The sequence below is a fragment of the Aquarana catesbeiana genome, linkage group LG12, assembly GCF_042186555.1.
Source record: "Aquarana catesbeiana isolate 2022-GZ linkage group LG12, ASM4218655v1, whole genome shotgun sequence".
NCBI lineage: Eukaryota > Metazoa > Chordata > Amphibia > Anura > Ranidae > Aquarana > Aquarana catesbeiana.
In genome coordinates, this window is record NC_133335.1 from 15,168,036 (window position 1) to 15,195,877 (window position 27,842).

Below are 27,842 nucleotides of genomic sequence, written 5' to 3' on the forward strand. Positions count from 1 at the left end.
TGCGTCTGCTGGTGTAATGAGCACAGTATCCAGGGAGGAAGGGAGCACACCAGTATGGACACTCTGACCTCAGTGCCAGGCTCCAACTGATTCATGTACCTGGCAGAGACAGAATTGGGCGCCATCACCAATACATTTTGGTGCTGAGTCTGACCGTATTATAAAGGGGAGACTTCAACGTCTTTTATGAATGCCCCTCGTTATAATAATCAGCACAGGCAGAGGGCACACGAAGGGGTTGGCTCACAAGATTTTATTACAGGGTCAAATATGTATTTTTGCACTTGCTGAACAGATAATTGAAATGTTCTATTCAACGGAGCAAAATAAGAGAAGTTCACTGGGATCCTTACCAAACCCTCAAAACTGTTCAACGAACGATTGGTGCGCCTTATCATTTGAACTGCCCTGGCTTGTGTCAGGTTTACTTAAAGAGGAACTGCGGTCTGCTCACATAATTTGTAATAAAAACATCTTTGCCATTCTGAAGCTTCCCTCCAACCACTTTGCATATTATTTTATATATACACTGTAATTCTGTACTTGCCAAAATATGCTGCAGAAATCTCCCTCCGCTGAGTCTGGCTGCAGCCATTTTAACCCGTTCAGACCCGGGCTATAGCCGAATGACGGTTACAGCGTGGACCTACTTTGCCTTTTGCACGCTCCCCGCGCACCCCCTGCAGGGCGGCCCGCGGTGCGCGATGTGATCACTAAGTCAATGGGACTCGGGCAATCACAGATCGGAGTAAGGGGCCCGTCCCGGCCCCTTACCATGTCAGGGGGAAAAAAAAAAAAAAGCCGATCACCGGCTTCTGTGCAAGGGACGTCGGTCCCGAAGAGGAAGAGGCAAAGCCGCCACATCTGTGCCAACCAGTGCCACCTACCAGTGCCATGAATCAGTGCCCAGCAGTGCATAACAGTTCCAACTATCAATGCCCACCAGTGCCACCTCATCAGGCTGCATTGATAAGGCAGCACTATCAGTGCAGTCTCATCAGCATACATCAATGAAGGAGGAAAAATTACATGTTTATTAACAAAATATATAATGGTTTTGTATTTTATTTTTTTTTTTTTTTATCGGTCTTTTTAAATTTTTTTTTTTTTTTAACAAAAAATAATCCAGAGAAATCTCTATTTGTGGGGAAAAAAAAGATTAAAAATTTCATTTGGGTACAGCGTTGTATGACCGCGCAATTGTCGTTCAATAAGTGACAGCTGTAAATTGGTCTGGGCAGGAGGGGGGTTTAGGTGCCCAGTAAGCAAGTGGTTAACTGTGGGCAGCTAAAGCTGCTGCCTGTTCACTTCCTGGATTTACACAGAGGCACGCCTCCAGCTCTGCAGCTCTCATTGGCCCTCCTATGACTTATCCCCCCTCACTCCCGTGGCAAACGCTCACAGGAGTGAGAGAGAGCGCTGTGCATGATGTCATAAGCCTAGGATAATGACCAGACAAGTAACAGGAAGTGGGCTGTATAAGGGATTTACTGGCAGAAAAAAAATGTTTTACTATCTAAAGTTAAAACAACAACAAGGGCAGAAGATTTAATAGATGGAAAGATGAAAAAATGACTGAAGTTTCGCTTCAAGAGAACGGAAGTTTGTCTGATCCTGGAACAAAAGATTTCCCAGTGCTGACGGCGGGTCGCCTCGCATGACGTGGTCTATTGAGTGACTTTGTGTTGTGTTATCCCAGCCTGGAGCTGCCAGGTCACTGTGCAAACATTCCACAACACACGCGCCACGTGCTGCAGGCTGAGCCACCCAATTCATGTGCCTCGGTCAGGGGTTGGGGGAATGAATGAAGGGTCCCTCAGCCAATCGGACGCTCCGTCCTAAGAGCATGCAGGTGCTTTTATGGTCTCAACAAACGTAACAATGTGTGTTTTTTAAATTGACAGCAAAGGTTTACATGCACGTGGGTGCGTTTACCCATTCAGTGTAAAAAGACTGCATTTTTTTGGTGCCCAGGTGCTCCATGCAGCCGCCCATAGACATAAATGGGTGGGGTGGCCCGTCCATTAGGGGCGCCTAGGCGCCGCCCCCTCTATCCGCGCCACCCCCTATATCAGGTGTTTGCAATTAGCAGGACCTCCAGCTGTTGCAAAACTACAAGTTCCATCATGCCTCTGCCTCTTGGGTGTCATGCGGCTTGTGGCTGTCAGGGTCTTGCTATGCCTCATGGGACTTGTAGTTCTGCAACAGCTGGAGGTCCGCTAATTGCATAACCCCGCCCTAGATGATCACTAGATTCATGCATAGCACGAATCTATCCACGGCTGCCGTGGCCACCCACTATTCACGTGTCCGGCCCCTTTTTAGGGCACCTAAATTACAGCGGCTGGGGTGTTTTGTTTTTTTATATTTTTTTTTATTTTGCAGCACCTGATTAGAGCCATAGGCTCTAACAGGCTTCAAAATAGGGTGGACTCGTGGCGCGGAGCATTGCGCTCGGAGCCCGCCCAGGTGTGTTAGAAAAGCAAATGAATATTCGCTTTTCTAACACTGAATCGCCTCTCCGCCAATGAAGAAGCGCAGGATACCCGTTTCCTGATTGGCTGAAAGGTCAGGCGATCCTATTGGACGCCTAGGAGGAGTTGGAAGCACCGCAGAAGCCGCCGTGAACCATACCACAGGAGGAGGAAGAATGCTGCCGGACACGCTGCCCACCCGTCCGCTTCCTAGATAGGGTAAGTGCGGGACTTTGTTTTCCCGACTGTCCTCCCAAAGAGGGGGGGGGGGTTACCGCCCTCCCCCCAAAAGAAAAAGACATCAGCCGCCACTGGTGAAGGCATTTGTATGCATCAATGTGCCGCATGAGCACAGAACTAATGTCACAATCACGGGCAGTGTGTGTTAACCCATTCATGTCTATGGGTGGCTGTACGCGGCTCCGGGACATCCCTTGTACTAGAAATATGCAAGGCATTTATGCTGCACAGGGAAATGCACACGGGCCGCAGGGAGGCTTTACTGTGCTGGCACTAATTAGAATGAAGGCTTTCACTGCCAGAGCCACTTCTTGCCTTTTTCAGAGGTTTAAATTTACATTTTGGGCTTGAAGTGTAGTTAACCCCCCCCAAACGTTATACAGTGGAACCTTGATTAACGAGGAACCGGTTAACGAGCGTTTTGAAAGACTAGCACCTTCTTTTTTTTTTTTTTTTTTAATTCTGACTCGGTTTGCGAGTGTTGTCTCGCAAAACGAGCAGAATTCAAGCTAATGGGGTGTGCAGTACCGCATTTGGGCAGAGGTGAGGGGGGGCGCCAGTGACACTCGGAACGGTTCAGAGCCGTTCGGAAATACTCGGAATCACTCGGAAATACTCTGTTTCCGAGCCTTTCCGGGGTTCAGCCGAGCTGTCCCCGAGTATTTCCGAGGCTCTCCGGCGCCCCCCCACCTCTGGCCACATGCGGTATTGCATGCAATAGAAGTCAACCTGGAACGAATTATCTTTGTTTCCATTGACTTCTATTGGGAAACTCGCTTTGCTATGCGAGTGCTTTGGATTACAAGCATTCTCCTGGAATGGATTATGCTCGTAATCCAAGGTTCCACTGTATTGGCAATTCTGTAAATTTATGAAATGACTTTTTTTTTTTTTTTCGGGAGGTAAATCCCATTAGAACTACATGTGCCTAATTCAGGTAAGCAATTATACCGGTTTCAGTAACATTACAGAAACGTGGGACAAATCCAAGTGGCTCAAACTATCGGCACATTCGGAACCTGTCACTATAACCGCGACCGATTCTTAAAAAAAAATTACCGCCAGCCTGCACATTGGGAAGCTAACGGTAATTAAAGCGGGGGGGGGGATTTGGGAGGGGGGCCCTCAGACGATTTTATGCAATGATGTGCTAGCGTGCATGCACCACATATTAGCACATTATGACAATTACCTGAATAGGTGTGCACAGGCTATAACATTGGGTGTGCGCCCCAAAGCTCAAACACACTGGAGGAAACCCACGCAGGCGCAAGGAGAACATGCAGACTCCAGGCAGGGTGTGTCGTGGTTGGGATTCAAACCATGACCCTTTTGCTTCTACAGTAGGTGAAAGTGCTAACCACTACACTACACCACTGTGCTGCCCGATGGCTGGAAAAGGATTCCTGGCATTCTTTCTTTACTATAGACTTCAAATAAGTCATGCATTGGCTCTGCCGTCACGCCCCCTACCACTCTTAAAGTGGGCGTCGTACACCTACGGCAATTCACGCAGCCGTGCCAACCTGCCGCAGTTTAATGACGGCGGCTAGTCGGCAAGCGATTAAAGTGATTGTAAAGCCTCGTTTAATAAAAAAAATTTGGGAAGCTCCGAGAACTGTTGAAACGCGTTGAGACTTTGGTCATGTGGGCGTGCTGCAACTTCCAATGACATTTGCGGGCGGTGACTCTTGCCTAACTCCTGATATCGGAACGAGTGGCTGTCATCAACCCCTTACACACACACACAACTGTATACACCAGGTGCCGGGTAATAGGGCACTGCAGCGAGTAAGTGTATTTCTGTTCTCCTCTTTTAATTAATACCTATTGAAGTGGTTTTAGTCTGAGATCCTCTTCTTGTCATCCTTTCCTTTGAGTAATACTGTAGGGCAGGGGGTAGGCAACCTGGGGCCCTCCGGTTTTTTGCAGAACTACAAGTCCCATCATGCCTCTGGGAGTAAATTGCAACTGCCAGCCTTGCAATGCCTCATGGGAAATGTAGTTCCACAACAGCTGGAGGGCCCCAGGTTGCCTCCCCCTGCTGTAGGGTATGGTTATTATCAACTGGCAAAGCACAAACGGCATTGATCTACCGGGGGGATTGCCCCACAAGCACTATTGACCATACTAGAGATAGTTGGTGAAATATATATGGTAAGTGTCTTCCATGTGGGGCACTAAAAGCACTATGGAGTGGAGCACTTTGTTATGTCCATAAGAAGCACTGGCACTTTACTGCATCACCAGAGGTCCATAGGAGCACTGACTTTTATTAAAACGTATTTGTACATTTTATTTCTATGGTTTGTGATATGCACGGTTTATTTTGAAGTTTCAGAATAAATGGATTACTCTGGCCAAGGAAATGAATTAACTGCCAAGCACACAGCGCTCCTTAAAGCGTTAGGCGCATTTACAAGCCTCGAGCGTTTTATTTGCCAAAACACCACTGCCTGGGGAAAAGGACGTCTAGGAGAGATGGCCAAATCGTCCAGTGTGCATGAGTTGTTTGGTTAGGCTGGCCCTTATTTTATGAATACAGACAGACGTGTGCTGTTACATGTGTACTGTTTGTTTTTGAATGTATAGTTCAAGTATAACTAAAGGCAAAACCTTTTTTTTTTTTTTTTTTTTTTTTTTTTTTTTAGTTTTGCATGGAGTGGAGATAGATTAGAACCCCTGCCAGGTTTTTATTTCTGCCTTTTGCCCCCCCATTAAGGAGATTTACCCTTTCTGTTTTTCCTGTTTACCATTTATCATTAAAAGTAAAAGAAAATCCCACATTTTGGGTTGTCCCCAGAAAATTAATAAAGGGGAAATCTTCCAATAGGAGGCACTAGATCTGGGGACCTAGACATTCCCCTAATTTGCAGGGATTTCCTCTCACTTCCTGTTTGGCTATGGGACAGGAAGTGAAGAGAAATCTCGACAATGGGACACAGATGGCGGAAAAAAAATCTGATAGGGGTTACAACCCTCCCTTACTCTATCCAAAATCAAAAAAATATATATATAGTTTTGCTCATAGTTCTACTTTAAGAAATAAAAAGCATTCCTGTGTGCGTTCTGTTACTTTAGGCACTGTTCCTTCTTCAATGTATCGTATAAAAGAACATTTCAATTGAACCCATTTAAGGACGACCATGTAAAGGTTTTACCTCCTTAGGTGTGAAGCTGAGGGGGTTATTAATATGCAGTGTTGGGGAAGGAATGTGAAATGAATTACCTCTCCCTCCTCCCTATTCTTTCCCCCCTCTTCCTCCTTCCTCCTTTCTCCTTCTTCCTCCCTTCCTGCCTGCCTGCCTTCCTTCCTGCCTTCCTTCCTGCCTTCCTTCCCTCTCCATCCCTCCCTCCCTCCCTCCCTCTTCCTCTCTTCCTCCTCCTCCCTCCCTCTTCTTCCTCCTCCCTCCCTCTTCTTCCTCCTCCTTCCTCCTCCTTCCTCCTCCTTCCTCCTCCTTCCTCCTCCTTCCTCCTCCTTCCTCCTCCTTCCTCCTCCCTCCTCCTCCTCCCTCCTCCCTCCTCCTTCCTCCTTCCTCCTTCCTCCCTCTTCCTCCCTCTTCCTCCTCCTTCCTCCTCCTTCCTCCTTCCTCTTCCTCCTCCTCCTCCCTCTTCCTCCTCCCTCTTCCTCCTCCTTCCTCCTCCTCCTTCCTCCTCCTCCCTCTTCCTCCTCCCTCTTCCTCCTCCTTCCTCCTCCTCCCTCTTCCTCCTCCTTCCTCCTTATCCCCCCTCCTCCCTCCTTCCTTCCTCCTTCTCCCTCCTTTCTCCACTTTCCTCTTTCCTCTTTCCTCCTCCTTTCTCCTTCTCCTTCTCCCTCCTCCTTTCTCCTTCTCCTTCTCCCTCCTCCTTTCTCCTTCTCCTTCTCCCTCCTCCTTTCTCCTTCTCCTTCTCCTTCTCCCTCCTCCTTTCTCCTTCTCCTTCTCCCTCCTCCTTTCTCCTTCTCCTTCTCCCTCCTCCTTTTTCCTTTTTCCTTCTCCCTCCTCCTTTTTCCTTCTCCCTCCTCCTTTTTCCTTCTCCCTCCTCCTTTTTCCTTCTCCCTCCTCCTTTTTCCTTCTCCCTCCTCCTTTTTCCTTTTTCCTTCTCCCTCCTCCTTTTTCCTTTTTCCTCCTCCCTCATCCTTTTTCCTTTTTCCTTCTCCCTCCTCCTTTTTCCTTCTCCCTCCTCCTTTTTCCTTCTCCCTCCTCCTTTTTCCTTCTCCCTCCTCCTTTTTCCTTCTCCCTCCTCCTTTTTCCTTCTCCCTCCTCCTTTTTCCTTCTCCCTCCTCCTTTTTCCTTCTCCCTCCTCCTTTTTCCTTCTCCCTCCTCCTTTTTCCTTCTCCCTCCTCCTTTTTCCTTTTTCCTTCTCCCTCCTCCTTTTTCCTTTTTCCTCCTCCCTCCTCCTTTTTCCTTTTTCCTCCTCCCTCCTCCTTTTTCCTTTTTCCTCCTCCCTCCTCCTTTTTCCTTTTCCTCCTCCCTCCTCCTTTTTCCTTTTCCTTCTCCCTCCTCCTTTTTCCTTTTCCTTCTCCCTCCTCCTTTTTCCTTTTCCTTCTCCCTCCTCCTTTTTCCTTTTTCCTTCTCCCACCTCCTTTTTCCTTCTCCCTCCTCCTTTTTCCTTCTCCCTCCTCCTTTTTCCTTCTCCCTCCTCCTTTTTCCTTCTCCCTCCTCCTTTTTCCTTTTTCCTCCTCCCTCCTCCTTTTTCCTTTTTCCTCCTCCCTCCTCCTTTTTCCTTTTTCCTCCTCCCTCCTCCTTTTTCCTTTTTCCTCCTCCCTCATCCTTTTTCCTTTTTCCTCCTCCCTCATCCTTTTTCCTTTTCCTCCTCCCTCATCCTTTTTCCTTTTCCTTCTCCCTCATCCTTTTTCCTTTTCCTCCTCCCTCCTCCTTTTTCCTTTTCCTCCTCCCTCCTCCTTTTTCCTTTTCCTCCTCCCTCCTCCTTTTTCCTTTTCCTTCTCCCTCCTCCTTTTTCCTTTTCCTTCTCCCTCCTCCTTTTTCCTTCTCCCTCCTCCTTTTTCCTTCTCCCTCCTCCTTTCTCCTTCTCCCTCCTCCTCCTCCTCCGGAGGTTGTATTGCAATCCATACTAGACATATGTGTGGTTTATCAGCTCATTTATGGGGTGTACACCCAAATGACATTTAGTAAAGAAGTTTCTTTACTAAATGGGGTAGTCAGGACACTTTGGTGGGGGTGGGTCAGTCACGCCTCTTGACCATTGACCTCTGGCGACCCGCCTGCTGACCTTTGACCTTTTGGAGGAGGTCTCTGTTCCAATCCCTGAGTCCTAGCCTTGTTCTTCAAGGGGAAACCCTAACCCCCAACCCCGGTTTCAGTTTGCCATATGAGAGCACAGTGACCTCTAAAATATTTGTCCTTTTGCTTTATCACCAGATGCTGCTCCTGTGTGGGGTGCTGTGGTCGAGGAGAACTAAGACCACGTACGGTGTGGCTTGGACACCCTGAGAAGAGAGAACAACGCTACCCAAGGAATGTCATCAACAATCAGAAATACAACTTCTTCACTTTTCTACCAGGGGTAGGTCCGGAAGTCAACTGTCATTCCCCACCTGTGCACCTAGAGGAACTGTACAATTTCAGTTACCAAAACGTTGGAATGCCAATACAAGTACAGGTGTCCTATAAATACTGAATTATCAGGTGTAGGACTGTGTGCCTGCAGAAAATAAATGGTAATAGTTACATAGTAGGTGAGGTTGAAAAAAGACACAAGTCCATCAAGTCCAACCTATGTGTGTGATTATATGTCAGTATTACATTGTATATCCCTGTATGTCGTTCAGGTCCTTATCTAATAGTTTTTTTTAAAGTATCGATGCTCCCCGCTGAGACCACCGCCTGTGGAAGGGAATTCCACATTCTTGCTGCTCTTACAGTAAAGAACCCTCTATGTAGTTTAAGGTTAAACCTCTTTTTCTTCTAATTTAATGAGTGGCCACGTGTCTTGTTAAACTCCCTTCCGTGAAAAAGTTTTATCCCTATTGTGGGGTCACCAGTCCGGTATTTGTAGATTGAAATCATTTCCCCTCTCAAGCGTCTCTTCTCCAGAGAGAATAAGTTCAGTGCTCGCAACCTTTCCTCATAACTAAGATCCTCCAGACCCTTTATTAGCTTTGTTGCCCTTCTTTGTACTCGCTCCATTTCCAGTACATCCTTCCTGAGGACTGGTGCCCAGAACTGGACAGCATACTCCAGGTGCGGCCGGACCAGAGTCTTGTAGAGTGGGAGAATTATCATTTTATCTCTGGAGTTGATCCCCCTTTTAATGCCAATATTCTGTTTGCTTTGTTAGCAGCAGCTTGGCATTGCATGCCATTGCTGAGCCTATCATCTACTAGGACCCCCAGGTCCTTTTCCATCCTAGATTCCCCCAGAGGTTCTCCCCCCAGTGTATAGATTGCATTCATATTTTTGCCACCCAAATGCATTATTTTATATTTTTCTACATTGAACCTCATTTGCCATGTAGTTGCCCACCCCATTAATTTGTTCAGATCTTCTTGCAAGGTTTCCACATCCTGCGGAGAAGTTATTGCCCTGCTTAGCTTAGTATCGTCTGCAAATACAGAGATTGAACTGTTTATCCCATCCTCCAGGTCGTTTATGAACAAATTAAATAAGATTGGTCCCAGCACAGAACCCTGGGGCACCCCACTACCCACCCCTGACCATTCTGAGTACTCCCCATTTATCACCACCCTCTGAACTCAACCTTGTAGCCAGTTTTCAATCCATGTACTCACCCTATGGTCCATGCCAACGGACCTTATTTTGTACACTAATGTTGATTAAGAAAGTTTAGTTCCTTTTAGCACTGACTTGACACACTCCGCTTAGATTTGTGTAAGCTTCATATCTGGGTTGGGGCTCTAGAGGTCCATAATACATGTAGCACCCTCTACCCATAGGTAGGTGCTAGTAATAGGATTTTTACTAGGAGACTGTCAGCACAGGCAACTTTAGGCAGGCCTATGCTGCAAGATAGGTCTGTCTGTTTTGATCTGGGGGGCTGGGAGTGGTCAGAGTAGTAGTGGGTGTGACCACCTGTGCTCTAGTTCTGAGGCGCTTCGCCTGTTTTCAGGGAGAATGTTCTGGAAGAGGGGCAGGGCCTGGAACTGGAGTGGCAGGCAGCTCATGTGGGAGCCCTGACCAATCCCCATCTGGTATTGGCAGGGGGCGGGCCTCCTATATAAGCTGAGGTAACAGGCTACTGGGGGGAGATGTCAGCTGAGTGAAGTGGAGAATAGAATACTAGACAGCAGCAGGAGGGCACCCCCATCTGGGGGGGTGTGCAGATTGCAGGAGGAGGCCCAGGGAGAACTGTGAGGGAACTTCGCCTTTACACGGTCATTGGCAATGTCTTTATCATCACATCGTTGGTAAAGAACTCCTGGAGCGGAGGGGCAGGTGAAGCTGTCGGAACACATGGTCCGTCAAGTTCTCCATCAAGGACTCAGGGCAGAGAAAGGTTGGCGAGTGTTACCACAGTGAAGGGCTGGATGTGCCAGGAAGTCTGTGAGGGAACTTTGCTTTCTACACGGTCATTAGCAAAGTCTTCATCATTACATGGTGAATGATGGGGAGTCCTGGATCAGAGGAGAGACTGTGGGGATCTGTGTCAAATCGATGTGGCCTGAGGGCACAGGATTTGCAAGCTGGGCTGGCTGGGGACAGTAGTCCACCGTCCAACATGTGCCTTTAAACTACTAGGCCTCCGGGGAGAGGTGCTGCAGGCCTTTGGCCTAGTAGCAGTGAGCAACCCGAGCCAGCTGAAGGAACTATTCAGAGTGGGTCCTTATTTGCTTACAGAAGAAGATGTGACGTTATATTATTAACTACAGGATAAGTTTGTGCAGGAGGAAGAGAGGATTCAGAGAACATCACCCTTACACGGTCAAGAGTGATGTCCTCATCCATACACGGTCATGGGTGAGGAAATTCTGAAAGTGATAGTCTGCGGGAGTTGCACACAAGAGGAGCAATAGTCTGCATGGTGATGCAGGGGAAAAATCAGAACTGTTTGAAACAATGCTCATCATTTCTTCAGGCTCAAACTATGTGCTAAACTAAAATCTCTAAATATGGTGGCGAAATGTACAGTGGAACCTGGGATTGCGAGTACCGCGGTTAACGAGCGTTTCACAATACGAGCACTGTATTTTTTTAAAAATCGTAACTCGGTTTGCGAGTGTTGTCTTGCAAAACGAGCACGATTCAGGCCAAAGCGGTGTGCAGTACCGCTTTTGGACTGAGGTGTGGGGGGGGCGCCGGAGCCGAGCAGAGCCGAACGTCACGTTCGGAAATGCACGGAAAGGCCCGAGGACAGCGCAGCTGACCTTGGCAAATCTCGGGTAGGAAGTCCTTCCGAGGTTTGCCGAGGTCCGCCGAACTGTCCTCGGGCCTTTTCGGCAGTTTTCGAGGCTCTCCAGCGCCCCCCCCCCCCCCGCCTCTGGCCGCATGCGGTATTGCATCCCATTGAAGTCAATGCGAAACTAATTATTTTTGTTTCCATTGACTTCAAATGGGAAAACTCACTTTGATATGTGAGTACTTTGGATTACGAGCATTCTCCTGGAACGGAGTATGGTCGTAATCCGAGGCTCCACTGTACTATCCTATGGGACCCCCCCATATACCCCTTTCCCCCAACCAAGTTGTACCCCCCCCCCCCATATACAAAAACAAAACCAGTAAAAGACTGTTCATTGTCTCTGCATGTGATATATGGGAGTCTGGCAGCGGGGTGAATTGGTGGATGTTTGTTACTAGTGGCAACTACACCGCTACATGCAGAATTTAACAACCGGATGGTGCAACCTGTTAATAATGTCTGTGATGTTTGATGAAGTTTTTTAATGGTGGGTTTTATGTCCAGGTGGATTCTGATTGGTTTATATTTTATCCTGTTTGCATTTTTGCATTTACCCATGCGATGTTCAAACGCTTATAAATGGAACGTTGTTGGAAAGGATCCATTACACAGGCGCACACGCTGTGTGTTTACAGTAATACAATTAGTTTGGTAGTCTTCCCTCAGGCCTGGAGCCCCCCCCGCTGTGCTAGAAATGAATCAACCAGGGGGACACATGTTGCACAGACTTTTTTTTGTTAATGCAACTTAATTAGTGACCAAATGATCTTTTCCAGTTATAGATGATAAATCCGGGATCCTGGCATGGTTTCTCAGTGGCAGAACTATGAATGCAATAAAAAACGGAGTTTACTCGCCCTTAACACGATGATAAATTAAAACTTCTATGACTGCAGGCCACACTTTACCCCCATTTCATAGGTGACCCCTGACCTCACAGCAGGCTCCCGATGTGGAATAATTACCAACACCCCCCACCCTCGGGGCCGAAATCGGCCATCTGTGGATTGAGTGTTGTGTGTATCATCTTAAACCTTGGAAGCTTGCACGTTGAAGTAAAGAGTTCTGACGCTTTTTGTTTTGTGCCGCGTTTCTGGGTCCATCAGCCGGCGTGTTTAAGAAGAAAAAAATTACAGGAGTAGCCTTGGTGTCATTAGTGTCCTGCTGCTTTCTGACACTCCGAGCTCCCGAGCCGTGACCCGGGGCTGCGGGGAACCCTAATTATCACCTGGCAGGGGGGGGTGGAGGGCGCACAGCTATGGGCATAATCGATCACTTTGAGTTTTTATCTGTTGAAGTATTTTAAACAAGTGGAGGGTTAATGTACTGCATATAAGTAAACGCATAAGCCGGTGATTAGTAATGCCTGTGGTTTTTCTTTTCTCAGTATGTTGTCCATCTGACTGAATCCTAATCTAAATTTGAAAGAGAGCTGGAAACTGATTTTAACGTGCTAAGGAATTATTTAAAACGGAGGAATTGTCTTTTTTTAAATTTATTTATTTAATTTTTAAAATTTTTTAAATTATTTTTATTTTTTAATCAATTGACCAAATCTTTGGTTCTTCACTTTTTTTTTTTTTAATCAGATAAATGTTTATTAGAAAAAATAAACCGTTTGACAATCCAGGACATGTCAATACAGAATGTTCGACATAGAAAACCCAAGACGATACATTAATGCATGTAATCGAATATAGATAGAAGTGTCAACATACCCATCTCCAGTGCGTTAACTACACAATAATACAGTAATACCGTCTTACCCAGAATAAGACAATAACTCATAAAGTCATCTTAACTGAACACGAAACCTACTTTTATGGCCTACCCAGACACACAATCTCTGGTATAAAAGTTCCCGCGGGCTGAGACCATGGGTATCCAACCAATGTCCCCACAGCTTTTCGTACCTATCGGGGGAGCCCCTGCGTAGGTAAATACGGCTTTGTAAAAGTGAAGAATTGCCTACCGAGGACACCCAAGACTTATGCGTAGGGGTTTCAGGAGATTTCCAGATTACCGTATATACTCGAGTATAAGTCGAGTTTTTCAGCACATTTTTTTTTTGTGCTGAAAATGCCCCCCTCGGCTTATACTCGAGTCAAGCACTTTTCTGCAGCAGAGAATGACATTTTCCGAACCAACTTTGGGGACCTGTATCTCGGGGCCACTTGGTGCTAGGATCCCCAAATTTGGCGTGCAAACCCAGTGGAACTAGCACTACAACATATCCATAGCTTCCTAGCACCAAGTGGCCCCGAGATATGGGGCCCCAAAATCGGTTTGTAAAATGTCGTCATTCTCTGCTGTAGAAAAGTGCTTGACGTTTTCCAAACTGATTTTGGGGCCCTGTATCTCGGGGCCACTTGGCGTAGGAACCCCAAATATTGTAGCGCTAGTTCCACTGGGTTTGCACACCAAATTTGGGGTTCCTAGCACCAAGTGGTCCAGAGATACGGGGCCCCAAAGTCGGTCAACTGTGTCCATCTGCAGCAATGTCATTTTGGGACCCTTTGGGTCCAGAGACCCCAAAATTTGGCTGCAGCTGGGGGGCATCTAGGAACTCTTAACTACCCAGTTTGAAGTTTGGGGGACCTATGGCTGCAAATGGGTACAGTGAGGCATGCAAATGGGCACAGTGAGGCTGCAAATGGGCATCATTGACCCTCTTTTCCACTTACAGTAGCTGCGAATTTCTCCCCCTAGGCTTATACTCGAGTCGATAAGTTTTCCCAGTTTTTTGTGGTAAAATTAGGTGCCTCGGCTTATACTCGAGTATATACGGTAATAGGATTAGCCTTCAAGCGTGAAAGAGGGCCCTTCCCATGGCTAGCCTAGGGTGCTGCTCCTCAATAACTCCCTCCAACTACATTCAAGAGACAGCGTTTAGGATCCAGCGGGATGGATCTTCACTTTAAATGTACACGGTATTCAAACATGGACATGTTGGGGTAAGGCTAGACAGTTCAGCAGCTGTGTGGCTCTAATTCGCAAACTGTTCTGTACCTAGCTGCTCTGCCTCTCAAATCTATATGCTTGCCAAAATCCTTATTTTCTATGTGAACCTCATTCTGATATATAGGTTGTAGTACATATAGTACATAGTACTTGACAAATGTTGTCCAAAACATTTGATTTTGGAGCAAATGGACTTTCCCAAATGACAACCACATACACTGTTGAAAATTTGTTTAAGAAACATTTTCCATCCCGCTCTTTCAAATTTTCTGGTCACTGTGGACAAAAGGAACTCTAACGTTTAGAAGATGGAATTAACTTTCTTGGAGTGAACATTTTGGAATGCAATTCTATTCCTTTGACCTACAGATGTGAGCACATGGCTTGCTGCCGCCATCTTTGTTTGCAAGTTTTTTTTTCTTTTTGGGTATCCTGGCATATTGTCCACTGAATGCTGAGTTGACTTCTTGGTTCCTGTGAGAGTATAAGATGTCTGGTTTGGTTTCCTCCCGCATGGAGAGAGATCGGTCCATGAATGAACATCAGATTTTCCCCTCGGGGTAAAGGTCTTCTATGTGGTGGAGGTGCACTTTTTTCCATTCCAAAAAACAGATGTTGACAGAAGGGGATGTAAATGGATGTAAATGGCCGATCATCTGTTTACTTCCGATTTTTCCATAGAGATGCATTGATGCCCAATTTTCATCCATCAACGGATGGATGAAAAACACATACTGTCTTGCATGTGCGAAAGGGGCCTTTATGCCCCGTACACACGATCCGAAAATCGGACGGCAAATCGTCCGACTTTTTCCACTTACTAGTCGCAAGTAGAAATTGAATAGGTTACTAAAGTCACGAAAATTCTCGTACGACAGAAAAAAAAAATTGGAAGTGATGTCATGTGTTGTAGTGATTTATATTGCATTTTCGGACGACAACCATACTGACTAAACGAAAATCGTAGGAGGAAAATTTTCATGCTTGTCTGATCAAAAAATATCGGATGAACTCGTGATTGGCTCTGGAAAGCTCTGTACTTAACGATCCGGTTATCGTATGATCGCGTCCAAAGCGGTGTTTTTGGTCCGATTTTTCGGATCGTGTGTACGGGCCATAAGTCTTGCCTAAGAGGACTATGACAAAATTTGCTAAATCTGATTGCAAGGGGATTGTGTAAAACTCACCTGGATGGTAAATTGAGTGGACTTATTTAAACTTTGCTGCCTGGATGGCATTAGCAGGTCCTGTATTGCTTTTAACCCGTTGCCTGGAATTGTCCTTCAGCAGCCTGAACAAAGTCAAAAATTGGGATTATACACAGGGGTATTCATACCTCCCAACGTTCTGAGATGGGAATGAGGGACACCTATCTGCAAAAGTATGCAGGCATAGGACACACCCTTGCCACGCCCCCTTAAAGGGGAATTGTACATAAACAAGATGGGTTAAACCCACAAGTGCTTTTTTTTTTACCACTACTATTCCTTCATATTGGCTTTTGGAATTTACAAATGCAGCAATTTAGAAAGCAGATGAAAGGTTTAGCGCTGGAAAACACTTTTTGATAGATAAAAAGTGCATTTTATATACATCTATATAGATCAGACCAAAATGAGGGACAAATGAGGAGGAATGAGGGACAGAGGGACATTGCTCGAAATCAGGGACAGTCCCTTCGAAATCAGGGACAGTCCCTTCGAAATCAGGGACAGTCCCTTCGAAATCAGGGACAGTTGTATGTATAGGTCTGTTTTAAGGCCCCTTTCCCACAGGTGCTCCAATCAGCACCTCTATGGAGCGGCGGATGTCAGCGGTGCATTTTATATACATCTATATGGATCAGACCAAAATGAGGGACAAATGAGGAGGAAAGAGGGACAGAGGGACATTGTTCCAAATTGGGGACAGTCCCTCAAAATCAGGGACAGTTGGGAGCTCTGGGTTGTCAATAGTGCAAAGAAAAATGTAAAGTTATCCATACCAATCAGATTTCAGTTACAGCAAACGGTTTTTGAACGTTTTTATACAATTTTTGATGGGAACAAACACCAGCACAAAGCCATAGAAACCGGTATAAGTTACAGATGGCAAGTCTTATCGTTTCTGCTTTTGGCCAAGTAAACATATTTAATTAGCCATAGCATGACCACATTGAGGTGTGCTTTAGAGTGTACATGAGAAATCTGCCCATCCTTATTGGGGAGACCTGTATCCATCTATATGGTTAGTCTAAAACGGGGATCTCCAAACTTTTCAAACAAAGAGCCACTTTATTGTCCTTCAGACTTTTGAAGGGCCGGATTGTGGCCAGCAGGGGCAGAAAATGTCACTGGCCCAGCATCAGTGAGAATAAATATGGCGTCAGGGTTGGTGGTGGTCAATAGGAGGAGTATTCCCCCTATTAGTTGGAGGAATAGTATTACATCATTGGTATCGGTGGAAGATATAGTGCCCCATTGTTAGTGTCGGTGAGAGGAATAGTGCCTCATATCGGTGGAAGAAGTTGTGCCTCAAGGGCCGCATAAAGGCTAGCAAAGGGCCACAGTTTGGAGACCCCTGGTCTAAAACACAGACTTTTACAGTTTTCTGTTAGAAGTAAAGTTGTTTGGGTTGCTCGACTTTGCTCTTTGCTCTTTTCTTCATCATAAAACCATGTCGCCCATAATGAATATCAGTAAGCTGAGCTTTAATAAGGTGCCAATTCTGACAGATTAATAGCTGAAGGAGAAGCAGGTGTCTATCTTGCAATTCCACAGATTTTGGCTACCAGTTTCCTAGTCCAAGAAAGAACAATGGTATCAAGAATCTGATTGTTTGCTGGTAATTTACCATTACGTATTCTTTCCTTAAAGTAGCAGGAGATGTTTTTGTATGGTTGTTCGTCTAGTAATGACAATCTGGTATTTTTGTTCTCTCATTTTTCAGATTCTCTTCAATCAATTCAAATACTTCTTCAACCTGTATTTCCTACTGCTGGCCTGTTCGCAGTTTGTGCCCGAGATGCGCCTGGGACCCCTCTATACCTTCTGGGTTCCTCTGGTGAGTGGATTGTCTAATTTCTTAATTTCTCTTGGTAAATTATTTGGGGCTTATTCCTAAGAGTTGAAATGGCTAATGTGGAGCTTTTTTTTTTTTTTTCAGTTTTGTAAAACCTTGTTCAAAAATTGACAACACTTCTTCTTACATTTTTTTTTTTTAAACTGTTTTGCATATGCTTTATTGAAATTCACCTTCGGTTGTTTTTTATTCAGTTTTGCAATAACTGACACATTTTTACTTTTAATACAAACCTCTCATTGTTCATCTGTGATTCAGGTCACATATTCATTAAATGGTAACCTTGGCCCAGATTCATCAAGGTGTTATACCACTTATGCCGCATACACGCGACCGGACTTTCCGGCAGAAAAGGTCGGACAGAAGGATTCGGACCTTCATTGGACCCTTTCCGTCAAATTCCAATGGACCTAGAAATCGAACATGTTTGAAATCTTTCCGACAGACTCGATTTCTATCGAAAAATCAGTTCGTCTGTATGCTAGTCCGACGGACCAAAAATGACGAAACAATCGGACGTTGGTGTGATCGCGTGTAGGCAAGTCCGTTTCGTTGGAACTCTGTCGGAACTCCGTCAAAGTCCTTTGGAGTTCAGGCGGACAAGAAGTCCGCTCGTGTGTACGCAGCATTAAAGTAATCCAGACAAATCCTAACTTAAAACTACTAAAACCCGCCTTTCTAAACCCTATTCTATCTACCCTGTAAGGGAAAAATGCCTATACTTGCCTCTACTGAGGGTGCTCTGAACGCCTCCCAAGTGCTGGCTTTAGTGTAGAAGAGGAACAGCCGATAAAGGATGCCCCATGGTAAAGTCTATGGGTGACGTCATTGTCCAAGGTTCTTCAGCTATTGTCTCTGTTCTCTCCTTTCCCTTGAACCTGGCCCCTGGAGAGCTCATGTGACTGGACCGGAGCACCCTCAGCATAGGTAAGTAAAGGCATTGTCCCTTAACAGGGTAGTTAGAATGCGTTTATATCACACCCCCTAGCGTGGCTAGAGTGCTAATGTTAGGATTTTTTTGTTAGTGTAGGTAAATTCAGGCTTGGCTAGCAGGCAAGCCTGTGTGTTTTTCTGGGTCAGGGTTTGGGTGACTCGGGTAGGCTGGATGACTCAGTCACAGGCAGCATCTCTGGTGGCTCCTTCCTGCTTGCTGGAAACGTGGAGAAGATTCCAGAAACAGTTGGGAGGAGTCTAGGAGAAGCTGGCTGGAGTCTTCTGAGGGCCCTGACCAATCCCCAATGGATGGGTTGGCAGGGGGCAGGCCCCCTCAAATACTCAGGGTCAGCTCGGCTGGAGCAGTAGAGTTCATGTGGAATATGGAGATGGAGTGTTAGGCTGTCGGAGGCTTTTGAGAGTAGCCCCCTAGTCTGGGGGGAGGGGGGTGAACTCAGGCCTGGGCTCGGGTGCGGAAGGGACCCCTTCTCATGGCACACGGAGGGATCTTTACCAGAAGGCGCGGGAGCAAGGAGGACAGCAGGAGAACACTGCCGGGCAAATCTCCAGGGAGGAAGACAGCCATGTGGGCTGTGAGTGTTGCAGTCAGAGGATTGAGAGGCTTGCCTGAAGGGACTGGGTGCAAGCAGTCTGGGATGGATGCAGAGTCAGTCTGGGAGGACTGTGGAGAAGTAGCCAGGAGGGCTAGTGAAATAGGCAGCTGCAGGCGGGCTGAAGAGCAGTAGTATGTTTAGGTTTTGTGCTGCCCTAGGCCTGACTAAGCTCATGCACCCCCTAATTTAAATACGACCCACCCCTTCCTGTCAAGGCCACACCCCTTGCTGTTTAAGACCCGCCCTGAAATTTTTGAGTGGGGACACTAGTTCTGAGGGCCTGGGGGGGGGGGGGCAATGAATTCCCTTAATTTGCATAGATTTCCTCTCACTTCCTGTTTGGCTATGGGGCAGGAAGTGAAGGGAAATCTCTGCAATGGGACAGGGATGGTAAAAAATAAACTGATGGGGGCAATAACCCTCCCTTATTCTATCCAAAATGAAAAAAAAAAAAGTGTTGTCTATAGTTCTACTTTAAGCACAAATTTCTTATAATTTTAATGGAGAGGACAAAGAAGATATAACCATGCCAATGGTGCAGCAGAATACATACAGCGAGGAAGGTTTGTGGTCCAGGATGAGAGGACAGGCAAAATTAGAAGTGGCGCCCCCCCCCCCCCCCCCCACAGTTGCGGAATGCCGGCCGCCCGCATACTGGAAGCAGTGCGGCCGCTTTATGGGGGGCGTTAGACTTTTTTGCCTCTGAGCCCAGTCTGCCCTATAAGGTTGGCGTTGCACTAACTGCGCAAAGTGTTGGGGACTCTTTCCATGCTGCCCCCCCTGGAACGTGCTGCCCTAGGCCTGGGCCTTGTCGGCCTAGGCCAGGATACAGCTTTGCTGAAGAGGTGGTATTAGGAGCAGTAGTCACAGGAATGGGACAGCTAGCCCCAAAGACCTCTTTTTTGCTACACTTCTAAAGGGGCCTGCCTGCAAAGAGCATTTACTTTGGATCTGTGTTGGATCAAATAGTCAGTTCTAGCTGATCCTGGGCGTTGTAGCAAGTTTGTGCTGGAGGTAGAAGAGAAGAAGTTTGTATTTACTGGATGTATATATTTGTGTTCCTGAAGATTCCTCTACTGATCAAGTGGACATCCCATTATATACAATATAAAAGGGAGACAGTATAGATACAATACAATAAAATACAAGAGGGTTAAGAGGCCCTGCTCATAAGAATTTACAATCTAAGAGGGTGGGTAGAAAAGGTTGTAACTGTGGGGGATGAGCTGATGGAAGTGATGAAAAATTTGTTGCCGGTGTGATGGGCTTCCCTGAAGAGATGAGTTTTCAGGAATCGCCTAAAGGCAGCTACAGTAGGAGATAGCCAGGCAGACTGAGGTAGAGAGTCCCAGAGGATGGGAGAGGCTCTGGAGATGAACACGGGAGGAGGAGGCAAGGAAGCTTGAGAGCAGGAGGTCAAGAGAGGAGAGGACGGTTTGGTTGATATTTGGAGATAAGATTGGTGATGTAGCTCGGGGGCAGAGTTGTGAATGGCTTAGTATGTTAGTATTTTGAATTTAGTTTGCTGGGCGGAAGCCAGTGTAGGGATTGGCGGAGAGGGGTGGCGGACACTGAGCGGTTGGGGTGGTGGACACTGAGCGGTTGGTAAGGTAGATGAGTTTGGCAGCAGCATTCATGATAGACTGAAGAGGGGGGGCATAGCTTATGGAGAGGTCGGCCTACGAGAAGGGAAGTGCAATAGTCAAGGAGAGCGATGACAAGGGAGTGAATGAGTAGCTTGGTGGTTTCATTCGTTAAAAAGGGGCAAATTTTATGTTACGCAGGTGGAAGTCTGGGTTTGTAAAGGCATTTGGCGCACACAAAATGGATTTGTAACCTCTGTGGCTAATGTAGAATATATTTAGGTGAATACGTTTGTGCCTTGAGCTCAGGTTTAGCTTTTTTGCCAAACACAATGGAAAGCTTGTGGATACAATCATGCATAAATCATGTAATTTCTATTGTGTTAGGCAAAACAGACACGGTTGGGGGTTTTTATAACTCTTACCAAGTAAAGAATGAATAAATAGTCTGTATCCGTTCTCTTCACAGGGGTTTGTCCTGGCCGTCACCATCATCCGTGAGGCTGTGGAGGAGATCAGATGCTTCGTGAGGGATAAGGAAGTCAACTCACAGATCTACAGCAAGCTTACAACGAGAGGTCAGGCTAAAGCCTTTTATTTCTATGCTTGTTCCTGTTTTCCTTTCAAAGGCTTGGCAAGGAGTGGGGACAGCTTGGAATATTGCTGCAGGAGCTGAGTGCCATGCAGGCAGGTGAACCTTTTAGGGCACTGTAATCCAGTGCTAATCTCTGCAGCTTGTGCACTGGTATCTAGATATCCCTAAATCCCAAAACTTTAACACGTGAAATGATGCTGAATTTGTAGCCTATACTGTACTGATATAGACCTGTTTGGGGATTGCCTTCGTTGCTATTGATATCTAATCACCGGCCACTTTATTAGGTAAGCCTGCTCAATTGCTCGATAACACAAATTGGTAATCAGCCAATCACATGGAAGCAACTCAATGCCTTTAGGCATCTAGACACGATGAAGAGACTTGCTGAAGTTCAAACCGAGCATCAGAATGGGGGTTTAAATGACTTTGAACGTGGCATGGTTGTTGGTGCCAGGCGGACTGGTCTGAGTATTTCAAAAACTGCTGATCTACTGGGATTTTCACGCACAACCATCTCTCGGGTTTACGGAGAATGGTCCGAAAAAGAGAAAATATCCAGTGAGCGGCAGTTGTGTGAAGGAAAATGCCTTGTTGATGTCAGAGGAGAATGGGCAGACTGGTTCTAGATGATAGAAAGGCGACAGTAACTCAAATAACCACTCACTACGCCCAAGGTATGTAGAATACCATCTATAAATGCACAACACATGAGAACTTAAAGCAGATGGGCTACAACAGCTGAAGACCACACCGGGTGCCACTCCTGCCAGCTAAGAACCCAGAAACTGAGGCTACTATTCACACAGGCTCACCAAGATTGGAAAAACGTTGCCTGGTCTGATAAGTCTCGATTTTAGCTGTGACATTCAGATGGTGGGGTCAGAATCTGGTGTAAACATGAAAGCATGGATCCATCCTGCCTTGTATCAACAGTTCAGGCTGGTGGGGGTGTAATGGTGTGGGGGGGATATTTTCTTGGCACACTTTGTACCAATTGAGCATCGTTTAAACACCACCTGAGTATTGTTGCTGACCATGTCCATCCCTTTATGACTACAGTGTCCCCATCTTCTGATGGCTCCTTCCAGCAGGATAATGCACCATATTACAAAGCTTCAATCATCTCACCACTGGACAATGAGGTCACAGTACTCCAATGGCCTCCACACTCACCACATCTCATTCCAATAGAGCACCTATGGGATGTGGTGGGAGATTGACATCATGGATGTGCAGCCAACAATTCTGCAGTAACTGCGTGATGCTATCATGTCACTATGGACCGAAATCTCTGAGGAATGTTTCCAACACCTTGTTTAATCTATGCCACGAAGTATGAAGGCAAAAGGGGGGTCTAACCGGGTACTAGCAAGGAGGACCTAATAAAGTGGCCAGTGAGTGTATATCTGTTATATAATTCTACCCAGTCACCCTATATTTAAAGCACAACTAAAGACCATTTATACCCAAGGTTATTCGGTAATGAAAAGTCCCAGCAGATTTGTAACTAAACGCAAACGTGCAAATAAACATCCATGCTAAAATGATCAATGGGAGTAACGAGTGTCTTTATGGACCTTGCTTTGTGCACTGGTCCAAATCATTTGGTGGAGGGGGGATTATGATGTGGGGTTGTTTTTCAGAGGTTGGACTTGGCCCCTTAGTTCCAGTGAAGGGAACTCTTAAGGCATCAGCATACCAAGACATTTTGGACAATTTCATGCTCCCAACTTTGTGGGAACAGTTTGGGGATTTCCTGTTCCAGCATGACTGCACACCAGTGCACAAAGCAAGACAGGGATGAGCAAGTTAGGGGTGGAGGAGCTTGACTGGCCTGCACAGAGTCCTGACCTCAACCCGATTAGAACACCTTTGGGATGAATTAGAGCGGAGACTGCGAGCCAGGCCTTCTCGTCCAATATCAGTGCCTGATCTCCCAAATGCACTTCTGGAAGAATGGTCAAACATTCCCATAGACACACTCCTAAACCTTGTGGACAGCCTTCCCAGAAGAGTTGAAGCTGTTATAGCTGCAAAGGGTGGGCCAACTCAATATTGAACCCTACGGACTTAGACTGGGATGTCATTAAAGTTCATGTGCATGTAAAGGCAGGCGTCTCAATACTTTTGGTAATATAGTGTATCTTGCATTCATCCCTAGGTGCATACTACCCTGAAAATTATTACCACTTGTTGCACCACCCAGCCCTGTCCAACCACAGCAGTTTCCAGCCTCCCATAGAGTTTTACAAGCTGCCAGCAGTGGGCTGGACAGTGCACCTGTGCCTTCCGCCTGCATGAAAACATTGCGATCTCATGCCCAGGGGGTGAGAAATGCCCAGTGTGCACCAGGCCTCACTTTCATACAGTAGCTTTTGCTATGAAGGAGCCCTAATACATTGTATTACCTGCACGTCCCTGGTTTTATTGCTGGTTGAATTGGGCACCATTTGCTGTAATACAGTACTGAATACCGGGCATTTTGTATTTTTTACATTTTAGGTTACCATGAGCTTTCTTTCTCCGAACACAAGAATCTTGCCAAACTCTGATTTTTTTTTTTTTTTTTTCAGGCACAGTGAAGGTTCGGAGTTCCGGTATACAAGTGGGGGACCTCGTTATTGTGGAGAAGGTATCCAGCACTTCATCAACTATGTTTTCGTTAGGTTACTGTACCCGTCTGTCCTTTTTTGTATGAAGTACAAACTAATCCCAAAAAATGAGACACTGTATAAAATCAACATAAAAACAGAATGCAATGATTTACAAATCTCATTAACCCATATTTTATTCACAATAGGAAAAAAAAACTATCAAATGTTTAAACTGAGAAGAGACCATTTTAAGAAAAATAAGCTAACTTTGAAATTAAATTTTTAAATTGATGGCAGCAACCTATCTCATAAAAGTTGAGGTGGTGCCATGTTTAGCACAGTGTTGTATCCCCTTTTCTTTTAACAAAACTCTGTAAACATCTGGGAACTGAAGAGACCAGTTGCTGGAGTTTTGGGAGTGCAATTTTATCCCATTCTTGCCTTTTTTATATAGGATTCTAACTGCTCAACAGACCTGGGTCGTCTTTGTCGTATTGTTGTTTCAAGATGCACCAAATATTTCCAATTGGTAAAAGGTCTGGACTGCAGGCAGCTAGTTAAGCACCGGGACTCTAATACTACAAAGCCATGCTGTTGTCATAGATGCAGTATGCGGTTTAGCATTGTCCTGCTGAAATATATGCAAGGCCTTCCCTGAAAAATAAGTCGTTTGGATGGGCAGATATGCTGTTCTAAAACTTGGATATATTTTTCAGCATTGATGGTGTCTTTCCAGATGTGCAAGCTGCCCATTCCATACACACTAATGCACCCCGCTACCATCAGAGATGAAGGCCTTTGAACTGAGTGCTAATAACAAGCTGGAAGGTCCCTCTCCTCTTTAGTCCAGTGGACACGGCGCCCATTGTTGCCAAAAAATGTCAATTTCGATTTGCCTGACCACAGAACAGTTTTCTACTTTGTAACAGACCATTTTAAATGATCTTTGGCCCAGAGAAGATGGTGGCGTTCCTGAATCATGTTCAGATATGGCTTCTTTGCATGATAGAGCTCTACCCTGCACAGACAGTTGTTTCTGGAGGTATTCCTGAGCCCATGCATTGATGTCCATCACAGAATCGTGCCTGTTTTTAATGCACTGCCCTCTGAAGGCCACAAGCATCCAATATTGCATTTCGGCCTGGTCCCTTGTGCACTGAGATTCCTCCAGATTCCCTGAATCTTTTCATGATATTATGTACTGAAGATGATCTATTTTTTTTTTTAAGTCTTTGCATTTGAGGAATATTATTTTGAAATTGTTTGACAATTTTTAAATGCTGCTTTTTACAGATTGGTGAACCTCTTTACTTTTAAAAAAAACTCTAAGATGCTCTTTTTATACCAAATCCTGTTATTGAGCTATTGCCAATTAACCTGATGTCAGAAACCATGAAATCAGACTGAGACAGAAGTACAGTTAAATCACACTTGTTTAATAATAAAAGTAAAAAGAACAAACTTGGTCAAAACATAGCCAAAGTTCAGTAACCGGAACGGATAGTCAGCCAAGCCAGAAGTCAGGGATCAATGTAGTGGAACAGCAAGTAGGCTCTGGAGCCAGAAGGGATGTCGGCAAAGCAAGTCTTGAACAGGATTGCAGGAGATAGTCTCTGTGATGTTGACCAAGGTGAAGGCAAAGATCTACTGGGCTGAAAAGCTTTAATAGGCAGGTGTGATGAGCAGGATATCATCAACAGCCGAGTAACTGTGGAGAGAGATGGGAGCTGGCAATTAGCCGACAGCTGAGCAGCCAGCTCTGAGAAGAAAGGGCTGAGCCCAGCCCTGACACCTAATTAGTTGAAAATGTTCTTCCAGCTCTTGTTAGTACCACTAACTTTGCCAGCTTTTTGTATCCCTGTCGCAACTTTTTTGAGATGTGATGGTGCCATCAATTTCCAAATTACCTTATTTTTCTTAAAATGGTATATTTTCTCCATTTAAACATTTTGATATGTTTTTTTTATTTTCTGCTGTTTGTGATTTGCAAATCATTGCATTCTGTTTTTATGTAGATTTTACACAGTTCCCCAACTTTTTTGGAATTGGAGTTGTACGCAGAAAGTTACCATTCACATCTGACCTGTAACATGATGACATGGGGGTGTTATGGGGCCCAGAAATTAGGTATTCAGGCTAGTATACAGCCTCATTATTTAGTCTATTAATATAAATGGTGCGCTATTCCTATGCAAAACAATGTGACTAGATGTGATACAAAAAATGAATGTTATGAAGTGATTAGTGCATAAACAACAAGGTAATATGCCTCAATATAGTGAAACAGTGACTTGCAATAAAGTGACTAGTGCATAAACCACAATGATGATTAATGGTGCTTATGGGAAAATTATCAATTTTGATATGTATACACATCCAATATACTTCTCAAAAAATGAATTTGTGCCTATGTGACTGTTCAAAAACACAGTCTGAGTATGATACAACGTATGAGATGGAATCTATTCAGACAATCTCCTGCACTGATCTCCTGTGCTGATAAATATCGTTGAATTTTGCAAGGTGTCTAATGTATTCCGCTTTAAGATAATCTCCTGTGTTTTGAAAAATGATGTTCCATTTAATAAAATTGGCCTCTTACCAGATATGGTGGATCCCTATTGCAGAGATCAGACTCACTGTGTGAACAAAACCACTTGTGTAGATGTTACACTCTCAGCTCCCATATTCAAAAGAGACTTGGATTTGGGTGATTCAAAGACCAGAACATTGGATTACTCCCATAGACATTCAGCCCGCTTGTGTTGCATTAATTACCGGCTTGGATATCTCAGGTGTGTTGATTAAAAAAAAACGTATCCATTTTAACACAAATGGAACTCCAATAGTTTGGAAATCATATGTAGATAAGGAAAAGCCTCAGTGTAAAACCACAAAAAATGTATTCAAAATATTATTTTAAAAGTTACACTTACAACAAGGCTGAAAATTCAAGCGTAAGAAATTTTAATCTGGAGGTGATATCACTCGTCCAACGAGTTGGGTGGCGCTAAAAGGATTCTCCGATCCGACGCGTTTCCACACAAATGTCATCTGCTGGGAATGGAGGATGGGAGTCTATGGGAGTAATCCAATGTTCTGGTCTTTGGATCACCCGAGTCCAATTCTCTTTTAAAGCATATGGATATGAGAGAGCTGAGAGTGTAACATCTACACAAGTGGTTATGTTCACACAGTGAGTCTGATCTCTGTAATATGGATCCACCATATCCGGTAAGAGGCCAATTTTCATTAAATGGAACATCATTTTTAAAAACACAGGAGATTATCTTAAAGTGGAATACATTAGACGCCTTGCAACATTCAGCGATATTTATCAGCACAGGAAATCAGTTCAGGAGATCGGCAGAATAGGTTCCATCTGATACGTTGTATCAAAATCATGAGCACGAACTTTGTGTTTTTGAATTAACAGTCACAGAGGCCCGAAATTCATTTTTTTGAGAAGTATATTGGACGTGTATACATATCAAATTTATATAATTTTCCCATAAGCACCATTAATCATTATTGTGGTTTATGCACTAGTCACTTTATTGCAAGTCACTGTTTCACTATATTGAGGCATATTACCTTTTGTTTATGCACTAATCACTTCATAACATTAATTTTTTGTATCATATCTAGTCACATTGTTTTGCATATAGCGCACCATTTTATATTTAATTTTTTTTTTTTTACTCCATTCCTGGTCTTGAGTAGCAGCTGTTCCATCATTTCAGACCAGCGCAGAGATTCTTATATTTAAACATTATTTAGTCTGCTATGGATTTACTGGTGGTTGGCTAAATTGTTTTCCTCCTGGCCATTTTGTGTTGCCCTTGGATAGCCGTGGATGGATGTTTTGGTGTTCTGCACGTAGAGAAATGTTCAAGGCTAAGTTCACCTTTTTGTTTCTAAATTCCAGCTCCCCTATGTAACAATATAGCATTCATTTCCTTTTTTTTTTTTGCAAAAATATCAAAGCTTTTCATAAAATCTACAGACGCATACCTTACTGTCCTGCATCAATGATGTCAAACGTATCTATTGCTTCTGTCTTACTTCCTTACAAACTTTGGGTTATGACACAGGAAGGAGTTGACCAGCTGACCTCATTAGCACACACCCTGCATCATCATCTACCCTCCCACTCCCAGCTGCACGTTTTTTTAAATGAAATGCAACCAATCAGTGATCAGCCTTCTCACTAAATACACAATATACAATCAGATTGCATAGTGTATGGCCATCTTTATACAAGTACATAGGAGGGAGTGGACAGAAACACTCAGCTTTCAAGCCCCATTCACATTTCTGCATAGTGTTTTTTTTTTTTTTTTTTTGGTTTTTGTTTTTGTTTTTTAACGAGGTGGGGAGGTATTTTGGAGCATTTTCACTCATCACACATAGGGCAGCCCATCCAC

General features: G+C 44.9%; 1 protein-coding gene across 1 annotated transcript in view; it reads left to right on the forward strand.

Moving 5' to 3' along the window:
* The window catches only part of ATP9A (ATPase phospholipid transporting 9A (putative)), a 170,026-nt gene that overhangs the window by 18,844 nt on the left and 123,340 nt on the right, over nt 1–27,842 (forward strand). The window contains exons 2-5 of the mRNA XM_073607253.1: nt 8,075–8,219; nt 16,962–17,075; nt 20,693–20,801; nt 23,395–23,453. Coding sequence (XP_073463354.1) covers nt 8,075–8,219; nt 16,962–17,075; nt 20,693–20,801; nt 23,395–23,453 — 427 coding nt within the window. The remainder of the gene's footprint in view (nt 1–8,074; nt 8,220–16,961; nt 17,076–20,692; nt 20,802–23,394; nt 23,454–27,842) is intronic.